Raw genomic sequence first — 25,692 nt, forward strand, 5'->3', positions numbered from 1 at the left:
CAAAGTAAAACCTGATAAAGTATCAAGTTTTCATTAAAAATAAGTCTTAGTCCTATCTCTTTGTTGTTAATATTTGTTGAAACGTTTCCCTTGTACAATTGACTAACATAAACAAAGATAGAAATAATGTGCAATCATTTCTTTGAATATTTATATCCCCATAAGTTTCTTCTTTAATGATAATATTTGATTGCTGTAAATGTATACAAAGTATATATTCTCTTATTTCCATGTTACTTTTGTAAATATTGTACACATAAAATATGTATATATAAAAGTGTCTAGCATACATTAATTCCTACAGAACATCTTAATACTATACAACTAATTAAACAAATTCTTCTTCAAACAGTACACCAAATTGCTTAGAGGTAGGCTGAATGGTTTGTCAAACTTTAAATCCGTTTGGCTCAACATATATATGTGATGCTCCATGCACAAACCAGGTGTCGATTTCTCAAAGATAGTCCTAGTCCTAAGTTGGTACGAGTAACTCGTCCTAACTCAAGATAAGTCTAGTCGTATATCTTTGTGAAATCCACCCTGGGTACTTCCTGACAAACTGGGTGTAATCCACCTCAAGTATATGAAAAGAAACAAGCTGTCAAACAGCACGTTTACAATAAGAGCTGATAATGTAAGCATGTCTCAATATCTAACCCTTTAATGACCATTCATTTCTGTGTAATCTTCACAACACGCCCAGACATTGCTAATATTGTTCATTTCATTAATCAAATTTCGTCAGTAAAAATGGCAACAGAAATAACGTGAAACAGAAAATTAAGTTTTATGCTTAGAAATTGGGATACTATGTGATATCCGGACATGACCTTTACTTTGACCTCTTTATGTAAATGGGAGTAGGTCAAACCTTGTGGCCGCTTGCCTTGGCATTTGGTCACAAGCCGCTTGTGGCTGCTATGATCTCTAAAGGGTCAAGAACTTCAGGCATTACATTGATATCATGGCTGATGTGTTGGTTGGTTGGATCTTTTAATGCCATTTCATCATTTCTAAAAAAGGGCCTGATTTTGGGAGCATGCGTCACTTTAACTACCCTGTTGTCAACACAACGTTTCCTTTGTGTCACAATGTAGAATTTGATATGAAGTTTCTTTCTACTCATTTTAAAATGAAGAAGAGATTTTTGCATTCATACCATAGGTTATTTTGGTTTGTAACAGCTTGTGCTATCCGTTCATGTGTTTATTTATTTATATCTTCATAATTATATTAAATGTAAGTACAAATAAACACGTAAACAAAAATGTATTAGCTGTTGTTCACCAACTCAAATGACAAACAACAGTTTTGACTCTGGCATAGTATGATCAACTACTAAGTGTAACAAAATAACAGTTAGTCAGAAATGCATTTTAAAGATTGAGGATGCATACAACCTTTTGTAGCTTCATCAAGGATTCAAAACTTCAAGCTTCCTACTAGTTAAAACTCTGACTTGTATAGTCAAAACATTAAACCATTTACTTAAGTCTGTGGCCAATTTAATAAAGCTGTTTACTAGCAAGCAAGTTTGTGCGCTTACAGTACTGTTCAGGGAAGTGCATAAGCAAAATAGCATTTGATAATCGATCCAGAAGATTTGGCAATTCCGATGAAATTGAATTCTTGCATAACTAATCCGGTTACAAGAACGCCTGAAACTTGGCATGATTTCGTTTCCCTTGCTTGTGGTATCCACAGATCAGAAATTGAAATTCTACTAAGGATAATAACTGAATTTTCTAAAAGAACATGTTTAAATTCTCACCCAATTCTTTTTTCTTTTTCTAAAAGAAACCCACAGGTTTCATTGAATGTCTTTAGGATATAAGCAAGTTTCACATACACATTTCTTAAATTAAACTTCAATAAAACAGCACCTGTACAAACATAAAACAATTGGGCAGGTAAAAAAAAAGAATTTTAAGTGAATAAATCAGTTTAGATATTTGAAAACATTTTTTTTTTTTTATAACTCCATACTGCAAAATTTTAACGCAGAAATGGAAGCGTAAATTATTAGATATTGCGTTGGATATCAACGCACATTAAGCAGAAATTACAGACGCTTCTTCAAAAGCAGTTAAACAAAATAATGGGCTTAACTCGAGCTGGTGGTTTGAACAATAGAACTACATGAAACATTGTCATTCAATGTTATCTTTGTTAAAGACATCCCTGAATGCACTTAACAGTAAGACCTTAGAATGATGTGTATTAAATGTGAAAGACAGTAGCTGTTAAACACAATGCTGAACAATTCCTATTAAAAAAATTATGAATATTTTACTTTATTTACCCTTAATCAACAAAGAAATAAGATGATAATACTAGTATAATCCTATCTGATTCACTCACTACCATGTAAGATAGATTATTTATGTTGGAAGGTTGTTTTTAACCTAAAACTTTAAAAGTACTCACTCTTTAATCGTAAAAACAGTTCTTTGAAATTAAAAAAATAATTGCAAAGTTAACTACAGCAGTGTATGTATGTCATTGGTTTTTCCTTTTAACAAAGGAACATCTCAATTTTTTCTGCAAGTAACGCATCAACCCTAACCACCTAAACCCTTCAAACTTTTTTTTTAACCCATTGAAATTTCTAGGTTGGGCACTAAGTGTCCTCAAAAACTCTCCATCTTTCAGAAAGAGAACCAAATAAAACCAAAAAAAACATCCACCTTATCCACTTCAAGTCCGATGACATTTTGTGCAAGCCAAATTTTTCTGGACTGGCTTACGCCTGATGGTTTATTATGAACAGAACAACTTCAAAATGCAGAGAGTGCCTACTCCATTCTCTCTCACATGACAACATCAAATCCCAAGAGTATGATAGATTCACACCTAACTTCTGTTCGACAGCAATGGGAGACCTTTGGACACTAGGTGGCAGCAGACTTACCATTGTTTACTTAGTTCTGAGCGTGCGCACATTACAGGGAACAATGGATTTTACCTGGTAAGTCTGCTGCCACCAAGCATCCCAAAAGTCCCCAATTAACAGTGGTCCATTGCTCAAAATTAGCATAGTTTAAAAATGTAGCAATTGTTTGACAAGATTTTACAATAGACCTCTGGGCAGTACACAAATTGTCAGCTTTCACACGAGGCACGTTTTTAAAATTGTTTAACAATGCTAAATCTTGCCTGTTGTGTGAACAGGACTATAATTGCACCAACAGTAGGGTGGGTTACAACAGGGACTAAGGGACTTGTCAAGGTCGTTTAAGAGTGGCTTCCCCATAACCATTGTTGCTTTATGTTCAGACAGCAATCTCTCTACATCTTCTAACAGGTCTTTATACTCCTGTGGATCCAGTGGGTATTCCTCTTTGGGATCCTGGTCCATATTGAAAATCAGCGGAGGGTCATGAGTTGTAACACAAGTGCCCCCGCAGTCCATGCAGAAATTTCTGCCCTTCTTATCCGGTATACTCGTTGGTCCGCAGAACTCGGACAATTCGTTGGCTGTTAATAAGTTCTGGGTGTGGTAGTGTACTTTGTATTGACGGTACCGCACCGCCATCATGTGCTTCCCGCAATAATGGAAGAGGGTCTCGCGAGGTGTTTTGCCCCCCTGTAGTAACACCTCCTTAAGGCTCCGCCCATCTATTACACGATCTGTGGGCGGGGTGCCTCCGGCAAGGTCTATTGCTGTGTTGAAGAGATCCATGGAGCTGATGACTTCATGGTTGGTGACATCAGCTGGGAGGGTACCGGGCCACCAGGCTATTGCTGGTACCCGTACACCACCATCCCAAGAAGTCCCCTTCCATCCTGTATTGTTGAATTTAATAAGAAATTTCATGATGTTAAGGTAAAAGGTGAAGGGAAGTTTTAGACAAGACAATAGCTTTGGGCCACATTTGACAGGTAGTCATTGGAATTTCCAAAGAGGTGTCCCAGTCATAACAAAAATGTTTACTTATTATTGTCCTTTGTAAACCAAGGATACCTGAAATACAGTGCTAGATCCCAATTTCTCGAGAGGCCAGAGGTAATAGTAATAGACCACAAGAGAAATGGACCGGGTAAATTTTATGCCGGCCGCGCTCTGCTATCTGACTAGCCCTTGTGTTGGAGGTCTCCTATTTTATTGTGCCACACAGAACTCCCCTCGAGGTTCTCCCTCTGCTGCCGCTTCTTAGGTCTTATCATAAACATGGGTGTGGTCCCTGGTGGTAAAGCAGTTACAGATTGAACACGTTAAATGTGGACTATCTCTTTCTTCCTTTGGTGACTGTTAAACTTTTTAAAAGAAACGTTGATGATTCAAGAAGGTATTGAGAAAAAATCCCTACAAATCACACCCCTGTGGGTTTGTCAGCTTCCATCTACCATATTAAAAAAACACCTTCACAAACCTTTGAGAGGATCTGCCGAACCTCCTTCTTTGCACATCTCTCGTTCAGGTCCGTGATCGGACAGGAAGATGGCCAGTGTGTTCCTCTCTAGATTCAACTCTCTCAGTAACTTAAGCATCTCACCTACTGCCCAGCTCATCTCATTTACATTGTCACCGTACGGACCTGAACAACAAATACATGTATGGAATTTGAGGCATTGCATGGTAAGGTATCAATGTATATTTGGTGCTGGGTAGATTTTATTGTTATGAGAACTTTTCTTGCTACATATTCTACTACCGTGGAGTCGATTTTGGGGGAAGTTTTTTTTAAATGTTTTACAATCACAACTTTCGTTGCTATTGCTGCATGGGTCAACTCTGAATAGAAGAGCCCCCTGATTTGGGCCTTTTTAATTGTTGGCTATTTGGTGCTCATTATCCATAATCTGGCATGGTGAAGCCCCTATTGTTTCTTCGTTGTGTTCTGAGAATCTCAGGAACTCTTTAGAGGATTTCAGGGGGTGGGGACTGTACAGGAGTGTTATACTAATGGAACATTTGGATTGGGAAATATTCCTGATTGGGTCAATTGGGGGTTCTATTCCTAATTGGGTCAATATGGGGAGTCGATTTGGTAATATTTGAGTGATAGTCCTGAGAGGATCAACTTAAGGGACATTCCTACTTGGGCTAATTTCGGAAGTGAGAACAAAAAAATCTACCTCTCCTGGAAGAATTCTTAAAGTCTTCTGAGCTGAACAGATTTGAGTGTGTCTGCGGGAATGAGAAATAGAAGAAGAACGGCTCGTCTTGATGATTGTAGACGAAGGACTTGGCCTCAAGAAGGAGTGTCGACGTCAGGTTGTGTGGATTGAAGGGTTGCTGTCTTATTGTATCATTGGAGTAGAGGAAACAGAAAGGTCTATCTGGGATGGGCAACAATTTCTGTAGGTTGGAAACAACAAAGTTAATCACAATGTGTGTTTAAACCTGTTTGTTTGTTTGTTTAGATGATCTTCACGGCAAGGAATATCAGAAAACTCAGGGATATATCGCCAAAGCTAGCAACAGCCAATCTCTCTCTTATACAAACATTGGCTTAATGTCCATGATTATGAATTGCACAAATCAATAAGTTGTAATTCAGTCACTAGAGTCACTAGTTGACAATACTTGTTCTAGTCTTTGTGGAATAATAATACTGGTGGGTGCACATGACACCAAACCAAATATCGGGGGGGGGGGGGGGGGGGGTGCTTAGAACCTCTGTTAATATTTTCATGGTCTAAGTATTTTTGGTAATATGCACATACTAAATAAAGAACAACAGAGCCTTAAACCGTTGTGTGTCTACCATTTTCACCATTTGGGGAGTCAATTACCATCTATGTGTACATTTTGACTCCCAAAATGGCGGACAGGATAGGCGCATGTCAGTGCATTGCGCATTGTTGCGATTGGTCAATGCCCTGTAAGACCCGGCACTTTACCTTTGTGTTATCACATCTCCACACAAGACTGAATGGCAGTGTCGTGCCCACAAAGTCAAAGCCATGATGCATCGGTAAATGATTTCCATCTTTGTAGTTAAATTCATTGATACCCGACAGGGAGACAAAAATACCAAAGAGTCACAGTCCCCCACAAGACAACAGATTGAACTTGAGGACCCTTCATTTCTGTATAATCATACAATATGCGCTATTATTGTTGATTTTTATATTACTTTTTCAGTATGATTGTTGCACCCGCCAAATTACCAAACTGGCAATCTAAACGGAGCACATTAAAATCGGGTTGATGACCACTGTAAAGAATAATGAAAAACCACTGTCACGATATATATCTAGAAGAAACTCCTTTAATGTCTGTTACTGGTCATCACTGGTATAAGAATCACGTTACATCAACCATTATCAAAACATTAAGTACTTGTCAATCTTAAAACTATGTACTTACTTTACTGAAGATGTAATGCATAAAACTCAAACTTACTTCTAACAAATAACTAAATTAAATGTACTGATCTCTAAATCCGGTTCAAAAATGGTTCAAAGAATAAACTTCATAAAACAAACACCTTTAAATGCATACACAATAACTCATTTCAACAGGGGTTCAACCTATAATCATTACAATCTTGTCCCTGCAGTAAATGATCAAGGCATAGCTAATTAAATATTCACAAGAAAAATAGGTGTTCTTGCCTACAGCTACTTAAGTATTCACAAGAAAATAGGTGTTCTTGCCTACAGCTACTTAAGTATTCACAAGAAAAGTATGTGTTCTTGCCTTCTGATCTCACTTCCTGCCCTACTGCAACACCACCCAATAAACAACTTCAGAGCCACTGGGCTCACACTGTGTGGTCTAGTATAGGAAGATCTTGAACCTCCAATAAACAATGGTCTTTGGCTACCAATATTCTCTATACATGGAGTTCGGTCAAAGTACTGGTTAACTGTACTTCCAAACTAAAATATATCTGAAAGAACATTACAGTTCTTTCCAACAAATACTTCAAACAGAAACTAGTAATGAATGTCTTTATTACGAATAAAGTACTCTTTAACACTTGAAAGCAAACTTAGAAAAGTGATACCTTAGCAAATAAAAGTAACCTTTAAATACTAAATAAAGTCCAAGCAGTATTTAAAGAAAGCAATTTCACTTCATCTAAATCAAATCATTATCACTGTCCATTATGACTTAACAAAGGAAACTCTAAACTACATTTCAACTGTCTTCCAAGTCTGAAACAAATCCTTTCTTGATCTTGTAACCTTGGAGTGAAAACTCCCAACTGTTTTCAAGTTACATTGTCTTGATCAAGTTCATAACACAAATCAAATAATGAACTTCAATAATCTAGATAGTTCTATTAAAAAGCACAATGGAATTAATAAAGAAAATAAAATCAACATACCTGTAAAGAATAATGAAAAACCACTGTCACGATATATATCTAGAAGAAACTCCTTTAATGTCTGTTACTGGTCATCACTGGTATAAGAATGACCAGACCAACATCCTGTCCAGAGTATCTCTGCTGATGTGGCAATCTTGGACTGATCCATTAATTCTAAAGGTAGGGTCAAAGTTCTATTACAAAATTAAAAGGGGGGGGGGGGGCAATTAACACTGATAATCCACACACCTCTCTACACTTGGAAGGTGTATCAGTTTTGCCATCTCTACATACTACCCCTCAAAATAAATGTTGTCCTCAACATTACAAATAATACATTAAGATCAATTTATGAACAAAACCTCTAACGGCAATCCTTATCATCCAAGGAACAGTTCATTGAGTGTCCATTTCTAGAGTTAAATACTCACTAATTACTTGACAATTCCTCCTCATCAAGGCAACTAGTTGGAGAGAAGTTTAATGGAGTAGCTAATTCCACATCCACTCATCTCCGAACTTCTCGTGAAGAAGATAAAGAAATAGATTCGAACTGGATGAAAGCTATGCAACATCATCGCTAGTGAACATCAAGTCAGTCCGGTGGGTAGTCCTCCCATTGAAGCTACTGATTGATGTTCCTACGTCCCGTCCATACTCTGCTGTGGGAACTTCATTGCGTTGCTAGCCTGGATTCTCGTCATGCTGTTGCGTCCTCGTCTAATAACTCTGTGCGTCTCGTACTAGTGGTGGAGCTGGCTGCCACATCCATGCCGGTGGCATCATAGGTGAACCCTGCTGAACATAAGGATTCAACCATGGTGTCATAGGCATTTGCATAGGCAGGATCCACTGAGGTGGGACAGGATATCCCTGAACAGCAGCCACTCGAGGGTCCATGCTCTGCATCGAAGGTTCACCAAGACTTGCATACCCAAACAGTTGTGGAGGATGTCGTTGTCTGATTGGTCTGCCTTCAGAGGGTGCTTCTGGTTCCGGTTCTGGTTGTGGGGACTGTTCTGTGGAAGTGTCATCACTCGGCTCCGGTGCGTCGGATACAGCTGGTTGTGGGGGCTGTTCAGCGGGAGTGTCCTCACAAATTGTCTCAGGTGCGTCGGATGCAGTTATCAGAGGATCAGGTTCCTCAATGTTCTGGTTATCCCCAGCGTCATCGATAAGCTCTAGGGGCTCAATAGAAGGTGTGTGCTCCACGTCTGGTGCATTCCATGGGAAGGGCACTGCTGCAGGATTCAATGTGGGCTGGTTCACTTCCTCCATTGCTCGGAACGGTCTTGGATCAGATGGAGTGTTCATTACCATGGTAACTTCTTCATCTGAACTGTCGTCACTCGTTGCCGGACTGGATTCATTGGAGATTCGTCGACGGTTGGGCTTTGGAATTCGTCTCTGTGGTTGGGGAAGCGTCTTCTTGGGTTCAACATCTGTTCTCATGCTGTTGCAGGGGAGAAGGAGATTGCGATGAACTACACGGTGCTTCATGTTACCCGTTTCTTGCTTCACTTCATAGACTGGAGAGTGTTCTCCTTTTCTACCAACAACGATGTAGACATTGTCCTCCCAGTAGGAGCGGAGTTTACCTGGTCCAAGATGGCGTCCAACATTGCGGATCAGGACACGGTCTCCCGGTTGGAGAACGGTACTGTGGGCCTTCTGGTCATGATACTTCTTTCCTCGTTCAGTCGACTTGGCTGCCTGGCGTTCTGCAATCAAGTAAGCCTCCTCCATCTGTGTTTTCCACCGTTTCACAAACTGGTTGTGGTCCTCTTCTTTCGGTCCAGCTTTTGGGTCCAGGCCAAATGCAACATCAATTGGTAGACGAGGGGAGCGTCCATACAACAAGAAGAACGGTGAGAACCCTGTTGCACTGCTAGTAGTACAATTATACGCATGTACCACTTTCTGGAGTGACTCCTTCCAGTTAGATTTCTGGGCTTCAGTGAGGGTCCGCAACATACCGAGGAGAGTCCTGTTCAGTCTTTCGCATTGACCGTTCCCCTGCGGATGGTATGGGGTCGTCCTGGAAGGTATAATACCCGAGAGTTGTTGGAGTCGTTTGAACATCTTGTTTTCGAATTCTCCTCCTTGGTCATGATGAATTCGCTGAGGATACCCGAAGCGAAGAACAAAATCATTGAAGATTTTATCAGCTACAGTTTTCCCAGACTTATCTCGGGTTGCATATGCCTGGGCAAACCTGGTGAAATTGTCAACAATCACCAAGATGTATTCAAATCCACCCTTGCTCCGTTCTAAATGCAGAAAATCAATGGAAATCAGTTCAAAGGGAGCCGTCGTGATGATTGTTCCCAGGGGTTCCCTCGTGTGTTGTGCGGGTTTTCTGTCTTTCAGGCAAGGACAGACTTTGGAGCAATAATGTTCAACATCTCGTTGCATGTGGGGCCAGTAGAACCGGTTTCTGGCAAGGTCCAAGACACGCCCAGCACCAATGTGTCCCATGTTGTCATGGAGCTCCTTGTAGACGGTTTGTCGCATCGTCAAGGGAATGATCATCTGGTGTCTATTGCCCTTTACTCGAAACAAGATGTCCTCTTCCAGCCTCAGGTTAACCCATTCACGCAGTAAGGCAATGGTATCGGGATGCTCCTTTGTTAACTCTCGCTTGCTTGGACGTTGACCTCTCTGAAGGAAGAAGATAACTCTGGCTAGGCACTGGTCCTCTTTCTGCGCACGCTGTACATCACGTTTACTGAACATTTGATTACCTGGTAATGTGGTAGGTAGCAACGTCTCAGGATCAGTGGTGATCGCAGAAGCCCATGTGACGGTTCCTTGACTCTGAGCTTCGATGGCATGGACTGTGGTCTCCAATTCTGCCTGGGAGACTTCTGTCGTACATGTTCTCATGTAGTTCTCCATGTCCAGTGGTAATCTCGAGAGGGTGTCTGCATCTGCATTGCTCTTTCCAGGGCGGTACTTTATGTTGAAATTGAAGTCTGCTAGCTTCGCCACCCATCGATGACCTGTTGCATTCAGCCGGGCAGAAGTCAACACATATGTCAAGGGATTATTGTCGGTGAACACGGTGAAAGCGGATGAGTAGTACAAGTAGTCTCTGAATTTATCGGTCACTGCCCATTTTAGTGCCATAAATTCCAGCTTACCAGAATGGAAATGATAGTTTTTCTCCGCCGGGCTGAGGGTACGGGACCCATATGCGATGACTCTCATCTTCCCCTTCTGTCGTTGGTAAAGTACTGCACCCAGTCCATCATTCGATGCGTCAGTGTGAACTACAAACGGCTCATTGTAGTCTGGAAAGGCCATTATTGGTGGTGCCATAAGAAACCCAAGAATCTCCTCAAGTATCTTTTGATGATGATCCTTCCACTCCACTTTCTGTTTCGAAAGCTTCTGCGCCGACTTCATCTTCGAGCTTGCTTTTCCCTTGGCTTTGAGTTTCTGGGTCGTTTGCTCCTCACTCGGTGTCACTTTCAGTAGGTCATATAATGGTCGTGCGATGCGAGAAAAGTCCTGGATGTAACTGTGGTAGTAGCCCAGTAGTCCAAGTAACTTCCTGACATCTCCAACAGTCTCTGGTCGCTTTTCGCTGAGGGACCGAACAGCAGATATGTCGGATGGATCAAGTCGATGACCTTCTGCTGATACCAGTCGACCCAGGTAGCGTACTTCACTTTGAAAGAACTCGCACTTGTTGGGTCTTAACTTTACACCATGCTTCTGTAAACGCTTCAGGACCTGCCGAAGATGATCAAGGTGGGCTTGAAAGTTGTCGCTAAACACCAAAACATCGTCAAGGTAGGTCATGGCAATTTCACCATTGAGTCCATCAAGGCAAGTCTCCATAAATCGCTGGAAAACTGCTGGTGCATTTGTCAACCCAAATGGAATCCTGACCCATTCGTAAAGTCCCCAAGGTGTGATGAAAGCTGTGAGTGGACAACTTTGCTCTGACATAAAACCCTGGTGATATGCTTTACCTTGGTCGAGGGTTGAAAACCATTGGTTGCCGCCTAGGCTGTCCAACACGTCCTTGATTCGAGGGATTGGCTGACGATCAGGAATGGTTTTCTGGTTTAACTCTCGGTAGTCAACACAGAGTCTGAGACTTCCATCCTTTTTCCGAACACACACTACTGGTGATGAGTACGGAGAAGAAGACTTCCTGATCCAGTCACGGCTGATTAGGTCTGCTAGGTACGTCCGGACTTCCTGGTACAGTGGGCGGGGCATTGACATGTACGTTTTTCTGACGGGTTCCTCATCACGTAGCCGAATCTCCATCTTCAAGTCGGGGACACGTCCCAGATCCGAGTCATCTTTGGCAAAAGCGGCTGACTCCTCTCGAAGAAGCTTCTCAGCAGCAGACCTCTGTGAGGTTGTCAGATGACTCAGGTTAACAGGGGGAATCCATTCCTTCTCGGTGGAGATACTGGAAACAGTGGTTTCTCCTTGCTTGGGTGATGGTGTCCATGTCTTCAGCATAGAGGGTTCCATGGGGCATACTGAATTGACAAGCTGTATGTGGCCCAACAGACTACGTCGTTTCAACATGATGTCTCGGTCTGTGGAGTTCGTCACTCGGATTACGACTGGGGTCGCCGTACCTGTTTGGAGATTCACCACTGATTCCTCTACCTGAAGACCTTCCGGCCATTGCTGTTCAACGTCTGGTACGAACAGTCCTTCTATCTTGCCGTTTGTCAAGCCAGCTCGTGCCAAACATCGAATACCAAAGTTGCTGTGTTTGGGTATCATAATGTTCTGCCTCCCTGATATGACACTGCAGACTTCTTCTGGATCATTAGCCTGAATCAAGTGAACCAACTTTACAGCTCTAGTGGGTTCCAAGTTCTTCATTGCTCCTCCAAGAATACTGCTGGCGTCTTCACCTGAGTGATGTACAAGGGTCTCGATCACATTGTATCCAATAATCGGTTGTTGGATCCTATTTTGAGTGATCAATGCTGGAAACACTACTGGTGTGCACGTCCGAGGCGTCTTCATTCTTAACTCGAGTTCAATCCAGCCTTCAAAGGGGATTGGTGTGTCGTTAGCAGCTCGGAGATCCAAGTTCCTCTCGGACTGAAGAAGATCACAAAGGGGGCGGATTGGTTCATTTGGTAGGTTTTGGTGAAGCCACTGTGAACTGATTAAGGAAACCTGGGCTCCGGTATCCCATAACACAGTGGTAGATGCATTATTGAGGTAGCAATCTACGGTACATCTTGGTCCGATGAGGTTTGTCACCTTCCGATGCTGTCTGGGTGTGATGTGGCATATTGAAGTTATGGGTCGGGGGTCTCGATCCTGCTGGTGTGGTTGGGACTGTCTTTCTCTCCTGGCTACTCCCTGTCCCGCGGACGTAACCCTGAACCGTTTCCCTGGTGTGTACGGTCTCTGCTTCTCCGACATCCACGAGCAAAGTGTTCTGATGACCCACACTTGAAGCAGTGGTCACAGTCAGAACCGGTTCCCGCTTCTTGACACTTGTGGCATCCTCGACGAACTCGGGATGAGGATGTATCAAATTGTGCTGGTTGCTGTTGTGGTGTCCTCTGGAAAGATTCTTGGAGTGCTGCTACTTGGCCCTTCAATGAACTCAGCTCTGCAATCCCTGCTTTCAGCTCTGCGATCTCTGTCATCAGTAGCCCTGGTTTCGCTGGCATGGTCTGTTTGTCCTTTACTTCACAGATCTCGTTCACTGTGGTTGCTTTGTTTTGGGTGAGTTTCTGCCGTCTTTCTTCTTCTAGGCTGGAGAACACATTTATCTTTTCGAAGAGCAATTCGTCCGACGTCTTTGGTTCATCCAGGTAGGGCCGGAGTTCTGTCTTGATGGCATCGCTCCTCAAGCCAGTCAATATCGTATGGTGAAACATCTCCTGCACCAGGTGTGGGTCATAGCGAAGTCTGGAATCACTTTCCTGGCTAGCAAAAAGGACCTTTTGACGAATGTCAAATGCCTTTAACAGGAAAGCCTGGGCCGACTCCTTGGCTCCTTGGGTCAGCTGGGAGAGTTGTTTATAGAGATCTGTCGCATCTCTCTCCTGGTAGTGTGCTCTTATAATTCGGCGAAGGCTGGGCAGAGAGATCTTACTTCGTCCTTCCAGGTAGCTTCGGAGTGATGATCCTGGTGCTATAGCTCGGATCACTCCTTGAACGATATCTCTGTCTGGGTAGCTTTTCTCCAATCCAGCCTCGATTTGGTTGGCAAGACTGGTGAAGGAAAGACGATCCTTTTGGCTTGGCTCTCCTATCTGACCGGATATTCTGAACTCCCGTCTCAGCAAGTGGGCCACATCGGTCGGTGTTGCAGACGGCTGTGTCGTTGAGGGCTCTGTACTCTCAAGCTTAGGTGGGCTGCTTGGGTCGTCTTTCTTCTCAGCTGGGTCAATGGAGACGGGTTCATCTTCGGACTCTTGCTTGAGGTCTTTCATGAAGCTGTCTAATGTCTGGAGTAGCTCCACTCCCCCGTCGTCACTGTCTTCCACTTCCTCACTGTTAATGTGAGCCAGTAGTCGCCGTTGTATCCGAAGACGGCCCTTTGGTGTTTTCTCCACGTCCTCTGCCTCAAGATCTAGATGTGTGCATACTTGGATGAGTTGGTCGATGGACAGGCTGCTGAGTCCAAGGATTACTCTCTCCAAAGTCTTGATGAGGTCTTCCATGCTAAATGATTATTATAGCTTGCTGGTCCTTTCTGTGTCTGCGACTGCCCTTCGTGTTCGGTGTGGCAGCAATCCCGTTGTACGGCGATCCTCCCACTGGCCGATGGTACACCCTGACTATGGCACGTCCAGTTGACTCACGTTGACCTTCCCGCTACTGTCTGCTCATCTTGTCATGGAAGTCGTCAGCAAGTCACTGATGATCAGGTTCGTATCTCTGGACGAGCGTTGTCATCCTTCTACGCCAGGTCAGGTGCGTTGAAGAATACGCTCATCCCTCTCGTGCCTCCAAATGTTGCACCCGCCAAATTACCAAACTGGCAATCTAAACGGAGCACATTAAAATCGGGTTGATGACCACTGTAAAGAATAATGAAAAACCACTGTCACGATATATATCTAGAAGAAACTCCTTTAATGTCTGTTACTGGTCATCACTGGTATAAGAATCACGTTACATCAACCATTATCAAAACATTAAGTACTTGTCAATCTTAAAACTATGTACTTACTTTACTGAAGATGTAATGCATAAAACTCAAACTTACTTCTAACAAATAACTAAATTAAATGTACTGATCTCTAAATCCGGTTCAAAAATGGTTCAAAGAATAAACTTCATAAAACAAACACCTTTAAATGCATACACAATAACTCATTTCAACAGGGGTTCAACCTATAATCATTACAATCTTGTCCCTGCAGTAAATGATCAAGGCATAGCTAATTAAATATTCACAAGAAAAATAGGTGTTCTTGCCTACAGCTACTTAAGTATTCACAAGAAAATAGGTGTTCTTGCCTACAGCTACTTAAGTATTCACAAGAAAAGTATGTGTTCTTGCCTTCTGATCTCACTTCCTGCCCTACTGCAACACCACCCAATAAACAACTTCAGAGCCACTGGGCTCACACTGTGTGGTCTAGTATAGGAAGATCTTGAACCTCCAATAAACAATGGTCTTTGGCTACCAATATTCTCTATACATGGAGTTCGGTCAAAGTACTGGTTAACTGTACTTCCAAACTAAAATATATCTGAAAGAACATTACAGTTCTTTCCAACAAATACTTCAAACAGAAACTAGTAATGAATGTCTTTATTACGAATAAAGTACTCTTTAACACTTGAAAGCAAACTTAGAAAAGTGATACCTTAGCAAATAAAAGTAACCTTTAAATACTAAATAAAGTCCAAGCAGTATTTAAAGAAAGCAATTTCACTTCATCTAAATCAAATCATTATCACTGTCCATTATGACTTAACAAAGGAAACTCTAAACTACATTTCAACTGTCTTCCAAGTCTGAAACAAATCCTTTCTTGATCTTGTAACCTTGGAGTGAAAACTCCCAACTGTTTTCAAGTTACATTGTCTTGATCAAGTTCATAACACAAATCAAATAATGAACTTCAATAATCTAGAAAGTTCTATTAAAAAGCACAATGGAATTAATAAAGAAAATAAAATCAACATACCTGTAAAGAATAATGAAAAACCACTGTCACGATATATATCTAGAAGAAACTCCTTTAATGTCTGTTACTGGTCATCACTGGTATAAGAATGACCAGACCAACATCCTGTCCAGAGTATCTCTGCTGATGTGGCAATCTTGGACTGATCCATTAATTCTAAAGGTAGGGTCAAAGTTCTATTACAAAATTAAAAGGGGGGGGGCAATTAACACTGATAATCCACACACCTCTCTACACTTGGAAGGTGTATCAGTTTTGCCATCTCTACATGATACCCATAGCAACCAGTGTACTTTACCCTTCGTGATTCCCAGAACATTTTAATTTCTCTTAGCTTCACCTCAGAAAAACAAATGGTTCCCAAGTTTTCAGCCTCATACTGAGCCATCTACTTTTGGTCTCTGGTGAAAGAGATTAGACAATCTTTTCCTAGCGTTTTACATCACAGATGATCAACAACAGAGGGCGCTCCTCCTCCATTACTCGGGTCGAGAAGTCATGGAGTAGGTACTGTAGCAAATCAAACAAGTGGAACCCTCATCTTAAAGTGGCTGTCTGTGGCTTGTGAGGTTAGGCAATCTCTTTTTTATTTAAACAGTCGATTTGTGTGTAATAACTCTTACCTAGATGCCACTTGCCATTCATCCCTGTTGCATATCCCAAATCCCTCAGTGCTTCGGCCATCGTGACTTCCTCTTTAGGCAATCCAAACCTTGATGCTGGAACAAAAACCGGAAGATAAATTTGCTTGCTCGTGGAATAGAGACCAATGCGGACTGGGTACCTGCCTGGAACATAAATTGCATTATAACACATTATTATCAAGATGAATATTTAATAGATGTTAAAATTTGCATTGGGGAAAAGAAAATTAGTTTTGGTTTTTTCCCCCTTACACCGATGTGTGTTAGCACTGTATACTCAGTACTTTCCAGAGTTCTTTAAAAACAATTGCATGCATATTTCTCGGATGGATGAATATTGTTTTTAAAATGTCAATTTTATCCTAAAAGTAAATTTGGTATTAATTTGGTATTAGGTTGGCAATAGTTTACAATATATAACATAGTTCGAGTGAACAGACAATAAATGGTGTTTGAAGTTTTGCATGGTGTGGAGAATAAGAGCAACTATAAATAAAAATATTAATAGTAAACTTGCGGGTACAACCATGGGTAAAAACTCTTTTGAGGGAGTGGTGGCTCTGAAAAGAGCCGGTTTGGTTTCGACGTTTCGAACAGTTTCTCCTGAAGACGAGCAGAGTATACTGTTCGAAACTTCGAGACCATACCGGCTCTTTTCAGAGCCACCACTCCTTCAAAAGAGATTTTACTCATGGTTGTACCCGCAAGTTTACTATTCATATTTATATTTAAAGTTGCTCTTGAACAGACAATGTTAACTCCCAAAGGTATTAGAAGTTGACTAACTAGTTCCCTCAATTTCGCCTCAGGATTGTGTGTCAACTTCCAATACTGAGTCATCATTGATCTTATGAACGTATGACATTTATGTGTGCCACTAATTTGTTCACGTGTATGTAGCAAGTGATGTTCGCACGTCTATAATAAGCTACACCCACATGCAAGCGACAGTTCGTTGAGTGCTTCATAAAGGGTAAGCATAGCTGAATGTAACACTTGTTAAAATTTACAACAACCAACGTTTTTGGGTGTGCCCCCTTTCTCCTTTCTCCATATCAAAGGGTGATAAGAATCAGATGGAACAATCTTCACGCAATGTAAGATTTAATGTTTTCTTCCATTGAGCTATGTGCGAATTGTGCCTTCAGGAAGTCCAGGCTCTGTGGCTCTTTAGTGATGTCACGGGTTACAATGGCATCTAGAACAAACCTATATTATAAGCTGTCACGTGAACTTGTGTATTTGTTCTGTGTTATAAAAATACATGAGATAATTTATCTGCTATGAGGTTTCACCCACCTGTAAGCATTGCTCCCCTGCTTGGTGTACAAAACAATGCTGCACTGTACCACTGAGTAAACCTCATGCCCTCACGTCCCATCTGATCCACTGGACCAAACTCTTGACTTGGATGACCGTAGGATGATAAGTCTCCATATCTAATGTAAGACAAAGAGAATGAACATCGTCACCATTATTAAAACAAAAATTTGCCTCCCAAAAACTTCCCGCTAAATCGCTGGAGCAATTGAGCTTGTTTTTTAAAATTTATTTTATGCCAGTTTGCAGCACACACTTAGGCTAATAAAAACCACTCTTGTTAAGAGGCTACAAGAGGAAACCATTTAAGATGAAAATAACTCAGGGGAGCTCTGAGGGTGGGATTGATATCTTCCTCTTCAAACAGTCTAGAAACATGCACTAGGCCAGGAGTTTCAAAGAGATGTACAGTACATGCAATGAAGCTGATGGAATGATTCTTGAGAGAGTGTATAGACCGTATTGAATAATGACGTCACCATTCAAATACCTACCCTACATTATGGCGTCTGTGAGCGTGTGCGTGTGCGAACGTGTGCCATAGAAATCAAACTGGGAATGTAGCGTGCTACATGCTCCATTGTTTTACGCGTTTAGACGCGCATACGGTTTGCCCTACAAGATGGCATTTATATCTGTAGATGAGACAGAGATCAGCAATGGAGCTTAAACTTTCACAGGTTTGTTATTCTATGCATGTTGAGATACACCAATTGAGGATACTTGTCTTTAGGCCTTTTTACACTGTCCAAAATCTCAGGCTGGGGTCAGAACTGGTTCCGAACCAGAGATTTTGTTCAACCCGTTTCACACTGTAAAAATTGCAATCCGCCTCTAAACCAGTTAGCATGCTCTAGCCAGATCGAAATCAGTGACCCTGACAGGGACCAGGGTTGAAAATCTGAATCCGAATCATATTAAATTTCTCAGCATGAATCGTTATACGGTTCACGCATTAGCCGGGTCACGTAAAGACCAGTGTGAATGTTGCTTGTCTCTGATCCGTGTCGAAAAGAAGCGAGGCTGAACCGGAGAGGACCCGGATAGGTTTCAAAGTGGTTGGAAATGGAGGTAGTGAGAAAAGGCCTTTTGACAATTTACCCAAGCTGTATACCCTGCCTGTAAGTAGGTTTGCTAAACTCACCCCATGTCATCTGCTAGGAAGATAATAATGTTAGGCTTGTCCAGAGCTTGACGCAACCCTACAGTCAGCTTGAACCATAAGACAAGGAAGCACACAAGTTTACCAGCCATCCTTCCAGATCCTCCCCTTGCAGTCTTGAATCCCACTCATGCACTTCAACTGAAAAAAAGAAGATGGGAAACCAGTTTAAAGCAACTCAAATGAAGAACACAATTAAAAACACTACATTAATCAGTGAACCCTGGGAATAACCATGATTTGACCTCACAGCGCTGCTAGAGCTGAATAGGCTTTGACAAGTAGCTGGATAGATGTAGATGAGTATTGCTTGGTAACAGTATTTGTTATTGGCTCCTGGCTTACTTTTGCTTTAAAACGCAGAGTTGGTCATACTTTCTGTTAAATGGAATGGAGCAGGCCTATCATACCCCCGATTAATAATCTTTCTTGTAAAGCAACTACCCGAAGGTAAATAACAAATAACATTATTATTGACATTTTCTGTTATGGTTACTTTAAAAAATTGTTATAAACCATGATGCAAACAACAATTTGAAAAACAGCGTCCCAGAGCAAATGCAGTAAAAGGTGCAGTTTCTGTGCACCCTATTATGCCACAAATATTGTATTTTGCAACATGAATTTTTCAGACCTACCAAGTCTCACGCATTAGGCGTGAGACTCACGCATTTGGGCTCTGTCTCACGCTCACACGCACAGCAACCATTTTCTCACGCATTAGCTGGCCTCTGGACTTGGCATCTCTGATCTTTTTAATTTTATAATTTAATTACTAAGTGAGTAGGCCCATCCCCTCCTGGGATAAAAAACATCCCCCCCCCCCTCAGTTTGCAAAAGCACTTTATTCTAAAGAACTTTTAATTATGAGGTGAACACTTAACTCCTAGAGTCCTAGTCCTACCATGGAGGCTACCTCCATGCTCCTACAACTAAAGTCCTATGTCTAAATGAACTTCTGAGTAGTCAGTCATCATTGGAGCCTTTTTCTTTATAAAATTGGGCGTGGCTTACACTTTTAGTTTTACAGATGCAATGATATGTACGTAGTAGTACGCTGTAGCACTTATTTATCTATCTATCATGTCTGATGCTTTCAGACCAACAGATCGTACGGAAAAGTTCTGCAATTTCAGCCATTTCTGTCTAGTGACCAAGTTTGCCCAGTTTGTACAATTTACTTTTTAGGTTAAAAGTAAAAAGGCCCAAATTGTGGATTGGACCAATTTAATATGGGGCTTATCACCCTGCTTATCTTAATAATAAGATTCTTATATCGTAGGAGGTCCTGTTTTCGAGGTGTCCCTAAAATCGTGGCAAATCTTTTACCTCACTGTGCGCGATGTAAACAGTCCCTAGATAAAAATTGTGTGGTTTTATTTGCCAAGCAAAGAGTCTCCTCTCCCTTGACCAAAACTTAGAAATACGTAAGGCTCCACAGGATATTTGCACTTGTAAATGCAAAAAGTTTGGTATTTTAGGCATTTCTACAAGGTGCAAAAATATGTCATAATGTTGAGGCCATATAAAAATATTTGCCCACCAAAAAAGTTTCATCAAACACTATTTCAATTCACAATTCATGATGATCAAATCATGTGACTGAATATTTTGCTGAGCATTCTGGGAAAAAAATACAGAGGCTTAAAGAAGCTATGTGCCTTATATCATTTTCTAATATTTTTTGAGATTGTTTTTTTAACCCTCCGATCAATTTTATTATTAATATTAAAATTTAAACGATCAGCTTGTTGATTCAATTATCACTGTTTATTTACACGCTTTATTATAAATTTTAGGAGAAAAAAAGGGGAAAAAAATTAATAAAAATCAGAATTGAAAGCCAATAATTATTCACACTTTTTATTAAATTATTTATTTTTGTTATTTTTTGCAAATTACCATGGTAATTTTTAAATTTCATTAAAAAATATTTTGAATAAAATGAAGACAACTGCTGGCTAAAGAGTCATACACAGAGTCTCAAAGAACACTTGTAGTCACTGTAGATGTTTCTTCCATGTATGGCTTCACCAGGAAACAATGCTTTCTTGTTTGCCGTGAAAACAGGAAAAACTCAAAACAAATGGGGCCAGTTGAAGTCATCGAAGATCGGTGTGTAGTGTGAACATTTCAATGTCCATCAAGTTTTAATCTATGTTTGCATACTTCATATTAACAAAAGAAGGTAATTAGGGCATCGGTTGATATAAGGCATCATTATTTTTTCCCCAATTCAAAGAAAAAGGCATAATAGCGTGAAAACTGGTAAGGGAGGATATCATCATTTTATCAATGGGATAACTTTCCGTATGCCGCCACCACTTTTTCACTCATTTTTACAAAAAGGGATATATCAATCAGGTAAATTAGATACTATATTATTTTATTTCGAATGAAAAAGTGGTGGCGCCATACGGAAACTTTTCCCCTGTCTGACCTGTTCGAAGTCCGGATGTGTCAACGTGACCTTAATGGTCAATGTCGCTCTCTCTGTCATCAATGACAAATTTACAGAGGAAGGATGCATAACAGTATCATCACAGTCGATCCATCCCCCTCCGCTCCCACAAAACATTTTAGAATATTTAAACAAGAGAGGGCGCTATTTCATGCAGATAAAAACCACAGACATAAAGGTTCTTTTATGTCTGTGATAAAAACTCGAATCGACAGACTTGAACTTTTTCATCAGCCAGTGTACTGAGACCGGAAGATTATAATGAGTCCGATACTAGAGCTCCCACTCCCATCATTGACAGAACGGAAAAACAATATAATGCGTAAGCACCATTTCAGTAAGCGATGTGACAAGACTTTTAACAGGGAGTGCGATAATGTAACCCTCCTAGATCCTCCCGACGGTTACGTTATCGCAACTAGACTTTTACTAGCTTAGCCAAGCAAGTTTTTTTGTGAGCAAGACCCTGCAAACTAGGAGAGAAAAATTGCTTCACTCAGTGAATTTGCAATTGACAACAAACTTTAACCCATCCATGGGAATTCTAGACTAGCTCCCCTAAAATTAAGTGTGTATCATGTAACGGCATAGCGGGATGGACTTTGAGCAACCTTCCTGCCGATCAGAATCAGCAATAACTTTTTTATAAACCACGCTGTGTAAGTAAACAAAAATAACAACATGAACGAAATACAACATAAACTTCGAGTTCGGTGCTCCGTTAGTCTTAGTTCCATGGTGTCCCTACTAAAAAAAAAAATATTTAAACAAATTAGGGACATTCTTTTTTTGCCGCAGCTACATTCCCGGTCTCGCTTTCAAAACGAATTTGATGTTACTAATTCAGCTTAGACACAACTAATTATGTGCATGGAGGTTGGGCAGCAATTAACAGAATCAAGACATGCAGAAAAAAGTACCATATATATTATTTTATTCAATCAATGACCGCGCGTTTTTTTCAAAGCCTTCAAATTTATTTTTCTTCTCATGCATTTAAGTGTTTTAGTAGTTTTTGTGTTAAAGCTGTTTTTAAACTTTGTTTAACGTCGTGAATTGGATACAGAATAAATTATTTGGTCGACTTCGAAAAACTTTCGAATTTTGTTGACAATCTGTTTTATTGTTTGCAGCTAGGAGGGGCGGGGCGCGGGGTTACGCTTTCCGCCCAGGGGAATTCCCTAAAACCGAAAGTTTCGATTGGTCAATATTGTTTTATTCAACGATTCTTCTGAACTTGCAGTGATTCGTCATTAATAATATATCTCAGTTTCTGTATTCATTTGTGTATATGTAACTGACAATCTTCAAACGCAAGATAAATGACATTCATAAGGTTTAGCAACTTGATGACGAAAGAGAAATTTCTCAAGTTTTCACTGCAATAAAAAATTGCACACTCCCCACCCATCTTGCGTTGTGACATTCTATGCAAGCATCTCGTACTGGTACTCGCAGTATGCGTATTTTGGACTCAAAAGGTGATAAGGCACCAGTGAACCAAGCCCATGCGTCGTGCACCCACTGAGCTCGCGTAAATAAATTCATACAGCAATCACGATACAAAACAACAAGAAGGAGAGTTGCATGCAGTTTACGAACTAGACAGGACGACAACATGGCCGCTCCGTTGGCGTTTTTCGACGACCAAGGTGATCCACACACCCCAAGTAATGAAGAATGGCCGGAATTTATCGAGTTCAGAAGTTCCCCAGCAGATGTTCTCAATTCCAACGGCAACGGAGATGCATTCCCAGTGTTGTCGATCAAAGAGGAAATATGTCCGGACAATTTTAACGAACGAACGATGTCGATTGAGGATTTGGTGAACAACTTCGATGACAAATTGGCGGTGTGCTTCAGAAATTACAATCTGAACACGGAAAGAATTGCTCCGGTCAAAATTCTTACACAGGAGGAGGTTATGAAAAATTGCAAGTGAGTATGAAAAGAAAAGAAAAAACAAGAGATTCTGACGAATTAATGGAACACATGGATCCTGCACTCTGCAGTTGTGGGCGTGTGACTGACAGTCAGTGTGTAATGTTAATTTTAATAATATTGATATTATTGTATTGTCATTTGTAGGGGAATCCTATTTTAGGATGCCATTGTTTTGAATTACAATTTCATGATCAGCCATGCTGCATTAATTTTGAAAGGGCAAGGGCACCACCTCATTTTCTATTTATGAGCAAAACAATTAGAAATTTTGATTGAAATTTTCAAGGGCCACCAAGGGCAAGGCATTTACTCCTTCATGTACTACTACTACATAATGATGTAGTCCTTATCCTAACACCTAATAAGTACGAGGTTCGTTACGCTATCATCTCCAATTCATTCTACACCTTTTGCCCCTCACCTCCCACTTCTTTGTAAAGCATAGGTGCACAAATGATTAAAAATTACTGCTCAGTCAGATCTCGTATAAGTTGAACATCATTTGTTTTAAATTTAAACAACCGTAAATCTGTTCCTCGGTTTTATAAACTTGCTCAATCCATTTGTTTAGATCACCCACCCATGCATAAGGTTTATCGCGAATAGCAAAATATCAAGAGAGGGCGCTGTTGAACCCACACAAAGATATGGGCGATGCGTGGCGCGAGTCATGCATGACAACATACATTGTACACCGCATAGCAAACTGCCCCATATGCCTTTCCACAACGCATTGCAGTTCTGAATCGTGATAAACCTTATGGAGCACACGGTCCTGTTCTCTTCATTTGCCATGTCATCAAACTCTTATCAAACATAAATTCTTCATTGTCTCAGTCCAGATTTGTTTATAAGTTAAACCCTCATTCCTCTCAACGCAGAGGATTGCGATGCAAACCATAATGTGGAAAAAAAAGTCCACCCAGGTTTGCCAAATTTTAGAACATAATCCTTCTTGACTCCTCCTTGAGGCTATGTGATGTGACTGCGAGTTTTGATTATCACAGCTAAAGCAAATTATGAGTGCCAGTGAACTAAAGAAGGTACAGACGGACAAACATATACACAGGAAAATGTAAACAAAACTGGTATAAATGCCACTGTGTGATAAATATTCCAATACAGGATGCTGCAGGTGATTGCTATTTCTTTGGCATTTATAAACACTTTTTTTCCTTTTATATTTTGCAGAAAACACTCTGCTGAAAGTTTGAATATAACATTGTCAACAAAATACAAAGTACGAAATATTTAAAAGTCAACATTTTGAACGATTTATAAACATGACAATAGCCTGTATAGCCTGTGCAGTAGAGCATGCTTGAAGTGTGTTGTTTGCCATATTCACTCATGTCCAACCCACAACAGAAAAACCCTATTTAGTGATCCAAATTCTTTATTTACTGCTAGATGATTGTAGATTGTAATGTAGGGCAGGTTATTCCTAATTTCAGGGCATTAATTTTTTGGGAAGGTCCTGTTTTTTCACTGTTACCTGTTAAAAGGAAACTTGAAAAGGATTTAAACCATTGTTTATGTTTTAATATCTCAATCCTAACATATGTATATTGTTGTGATGCTGCAAGTCATTGTCATTTTAGAAATGGCTTAGTCAGTAAGTATGTGGATTTTGCACATTGTGAGTATACCCAGCTTCTCTGTCCAATGAATACAATTAGTTTGTGTTATGCTAATTGCAAGTGATCTCAGTTTATAATTAGAAACATAAAATTCATCAACCAAGTAATCCATTCTCAATGAACGAACGAACGAACGAACGAACGAACGAACGGGTGTCTTAAAGAAAGCAAAACATTCTTTAGATTTGCATCTTATGTTGAAAAGGGAGATAGTTTATCTTCAAGACATAGCTGAGGTACACATAAGTGTGCCAGACAGTCAGCCTTGAAGCACAGCTGCAGTCTCAGCTCATCTTCTCTTCCTTACTGACTTTCTTCAAGTCTCCTCCTTCTCCCCAGTCCAATTCTATCCAGTATGGTTGGATGTGACATCCCTTGCACACAATCCACACTGAGCGGATCATCATCAGCAGCATCAGCATCTTTCTCCTGCATGACTTCATCTCATAATCCCCCTCATCTGTGCCAACTTCTCTTCACCCGCATCGTCGTACTAGTCCCCTCCCCGTTCGGCCGACCCTCATGAATTTATCATGAGCATTATCACCATCATCATTAAAGGAGTAGGGCTTTGTACATGTTGTATGGTGACTGTTCTATATGGTCTGACACCCCTATGGTCCGACACCCTTACTTCGATAGCCCCTCATAATCTACACTAGGGCTGGGGTTCACAGGACAGGGTTTGGGCAAGGGTTAGGGTTTATCATTAAGGTAAGTATAGGGTTAGGGTAAGGGTTTAGGATGATGAAAACACAGTGGGGGTCTTGGATTGAAACAGGTGAGATTTCGGAACATACAGGTGTCAAAACATGTAGTGTGGAGGTGCTAACCCTTTAACATTGTTGCAAGTGTAGAAGCACTTTTGGAAAAACGAAAAAGTAAAATAGTTCTTGTAAAAGAACATGCCATTGGAGAACTACATGTATTGGTGTTTTCTTGTATTAAAACATTTTGTTTGAGGATTGATTTGTACCAAGTAGGCACCCTTGTGAAACTGCATTCATGTAACAATAAGGAATTTCAAAACAGGTGGTTGTCAATTCTTAAGGATCTCTCTCAATGTGTAATGCAATTTAAAAGGTTAGAGGTATGCACGTACGTCA

The 25,692-nt window shown here is 40.7% G+C and overlaps 2 protein-coding genes across 4 annotated transcripts in view; one reads left to right on the forward strand and one right to left on the reverse strand.

Annotated features, from left to right (window-relative positions):
- Positions 1–149: 149 nt before the first annotated feature.
- On the reverse strand, positions 150–21,088 carry LOC117304737 (arylsulfatase-like). 2 transcript variants are annotated; one of them, XM_033789451.1, is made up of 9 exons: positions 20,972–21,088; positions 20,580–20,587; positions 18,524–18,681; positions 17,359–17,498; positions 16,039–16,203; positions 5,851–5,963; positions 5,083–5,305; positions 4,377–4,541; positions 150–3,789 (listed from the first exon to the last, which is right to left on the reverse strand). In XM_033789451.1, exons 3-9 carry the CDS (start codon positions 18,631–18,633, stop codon positions 3,149–3,151), a joined length of 1,557 nt encoding a protein of 518 aa, XP_033645342.1. In that variant the 5' UTR covers positions 18,634–18,681; positions 20,580–20,587; positions 20,972–21,088; the 3' UTR covers positions 150–3,148. The 2 variants fall into 2 exon arrangements, with proteins under 2 accessions (XP_033645342.1, XP_033645269.1); XM_033789378.1 differs by lacking the exon at positions 20,580–20,587 and having other exon boundaries at positions 18,524–18,682; positions 20,982–21,088.
- Positions 21,089–22,525: 1,437 nt separating this feature from the next.
- The window catches only part of LOC117297571 (fasciculation and elongation protein zeta-2-like), a 54,879-nt gene continuing 51,712 nt past the window's right edge, over positions 22,526–25,692 (forward strand). The window contains exon 1 of one of the 2 annotated variants that reach the window (XM_033780710.1): positions 22,526–22,940. In XM_033780710.1, coding sequence (XP_033636601.1) covers positions 22,621–22,940 — 320 coding nt within the window. In that variant the 5' untranslated portion in view covers positions 22,526–22,620. The remainder of the gene's footprint in view (positions 22,941–25,692) is intronic. The other variant, XM_033780790.1, reaches the window with a different exon arrangement.

The sequence above is a fragment of the Asterias rubens genome, chromosome 1, assembly GCF_902459465.1.
Source record: "Asterias rubens chromosome 1, eAstRub1.3, whole genome shotgun sequence".
Taxonomy (NCBI): domain Eukaryota; kingdom Metazoa; phylum Echinodermata; class Asteroidea; order Forcipulatida; family Asteriidae; genus Asterias; species Asterias rubens.

What these genes read in the sequence shown, in the direction of transcription:
- LOC117304737 (XM_033789378.1), bottom strand. Translation starts at nt 18,633, where the DNA reads ATGGCTGGTAAACTTGTGTGCTTCCTTGTCTTATGGTTCAAGCTGACT. An exon ending in TTCCTAGCAGATGACATGGG is followed by an intron (nt 17,499 to 18,523) that starts GTGAGTTTAGCA and finishes GTCTTACATTAG; the next exon opens with ATATGGAGACTTATCATCCT. An exon ending in GAATGGCAAGTGGCATCTAG is followed by an intron (nt 5,964 to 16,038) that starts GTAAGAGTTATT and finishes TCTCCCTGTCGG; the next exon opens with GTATCAATGAATTTAACTAC.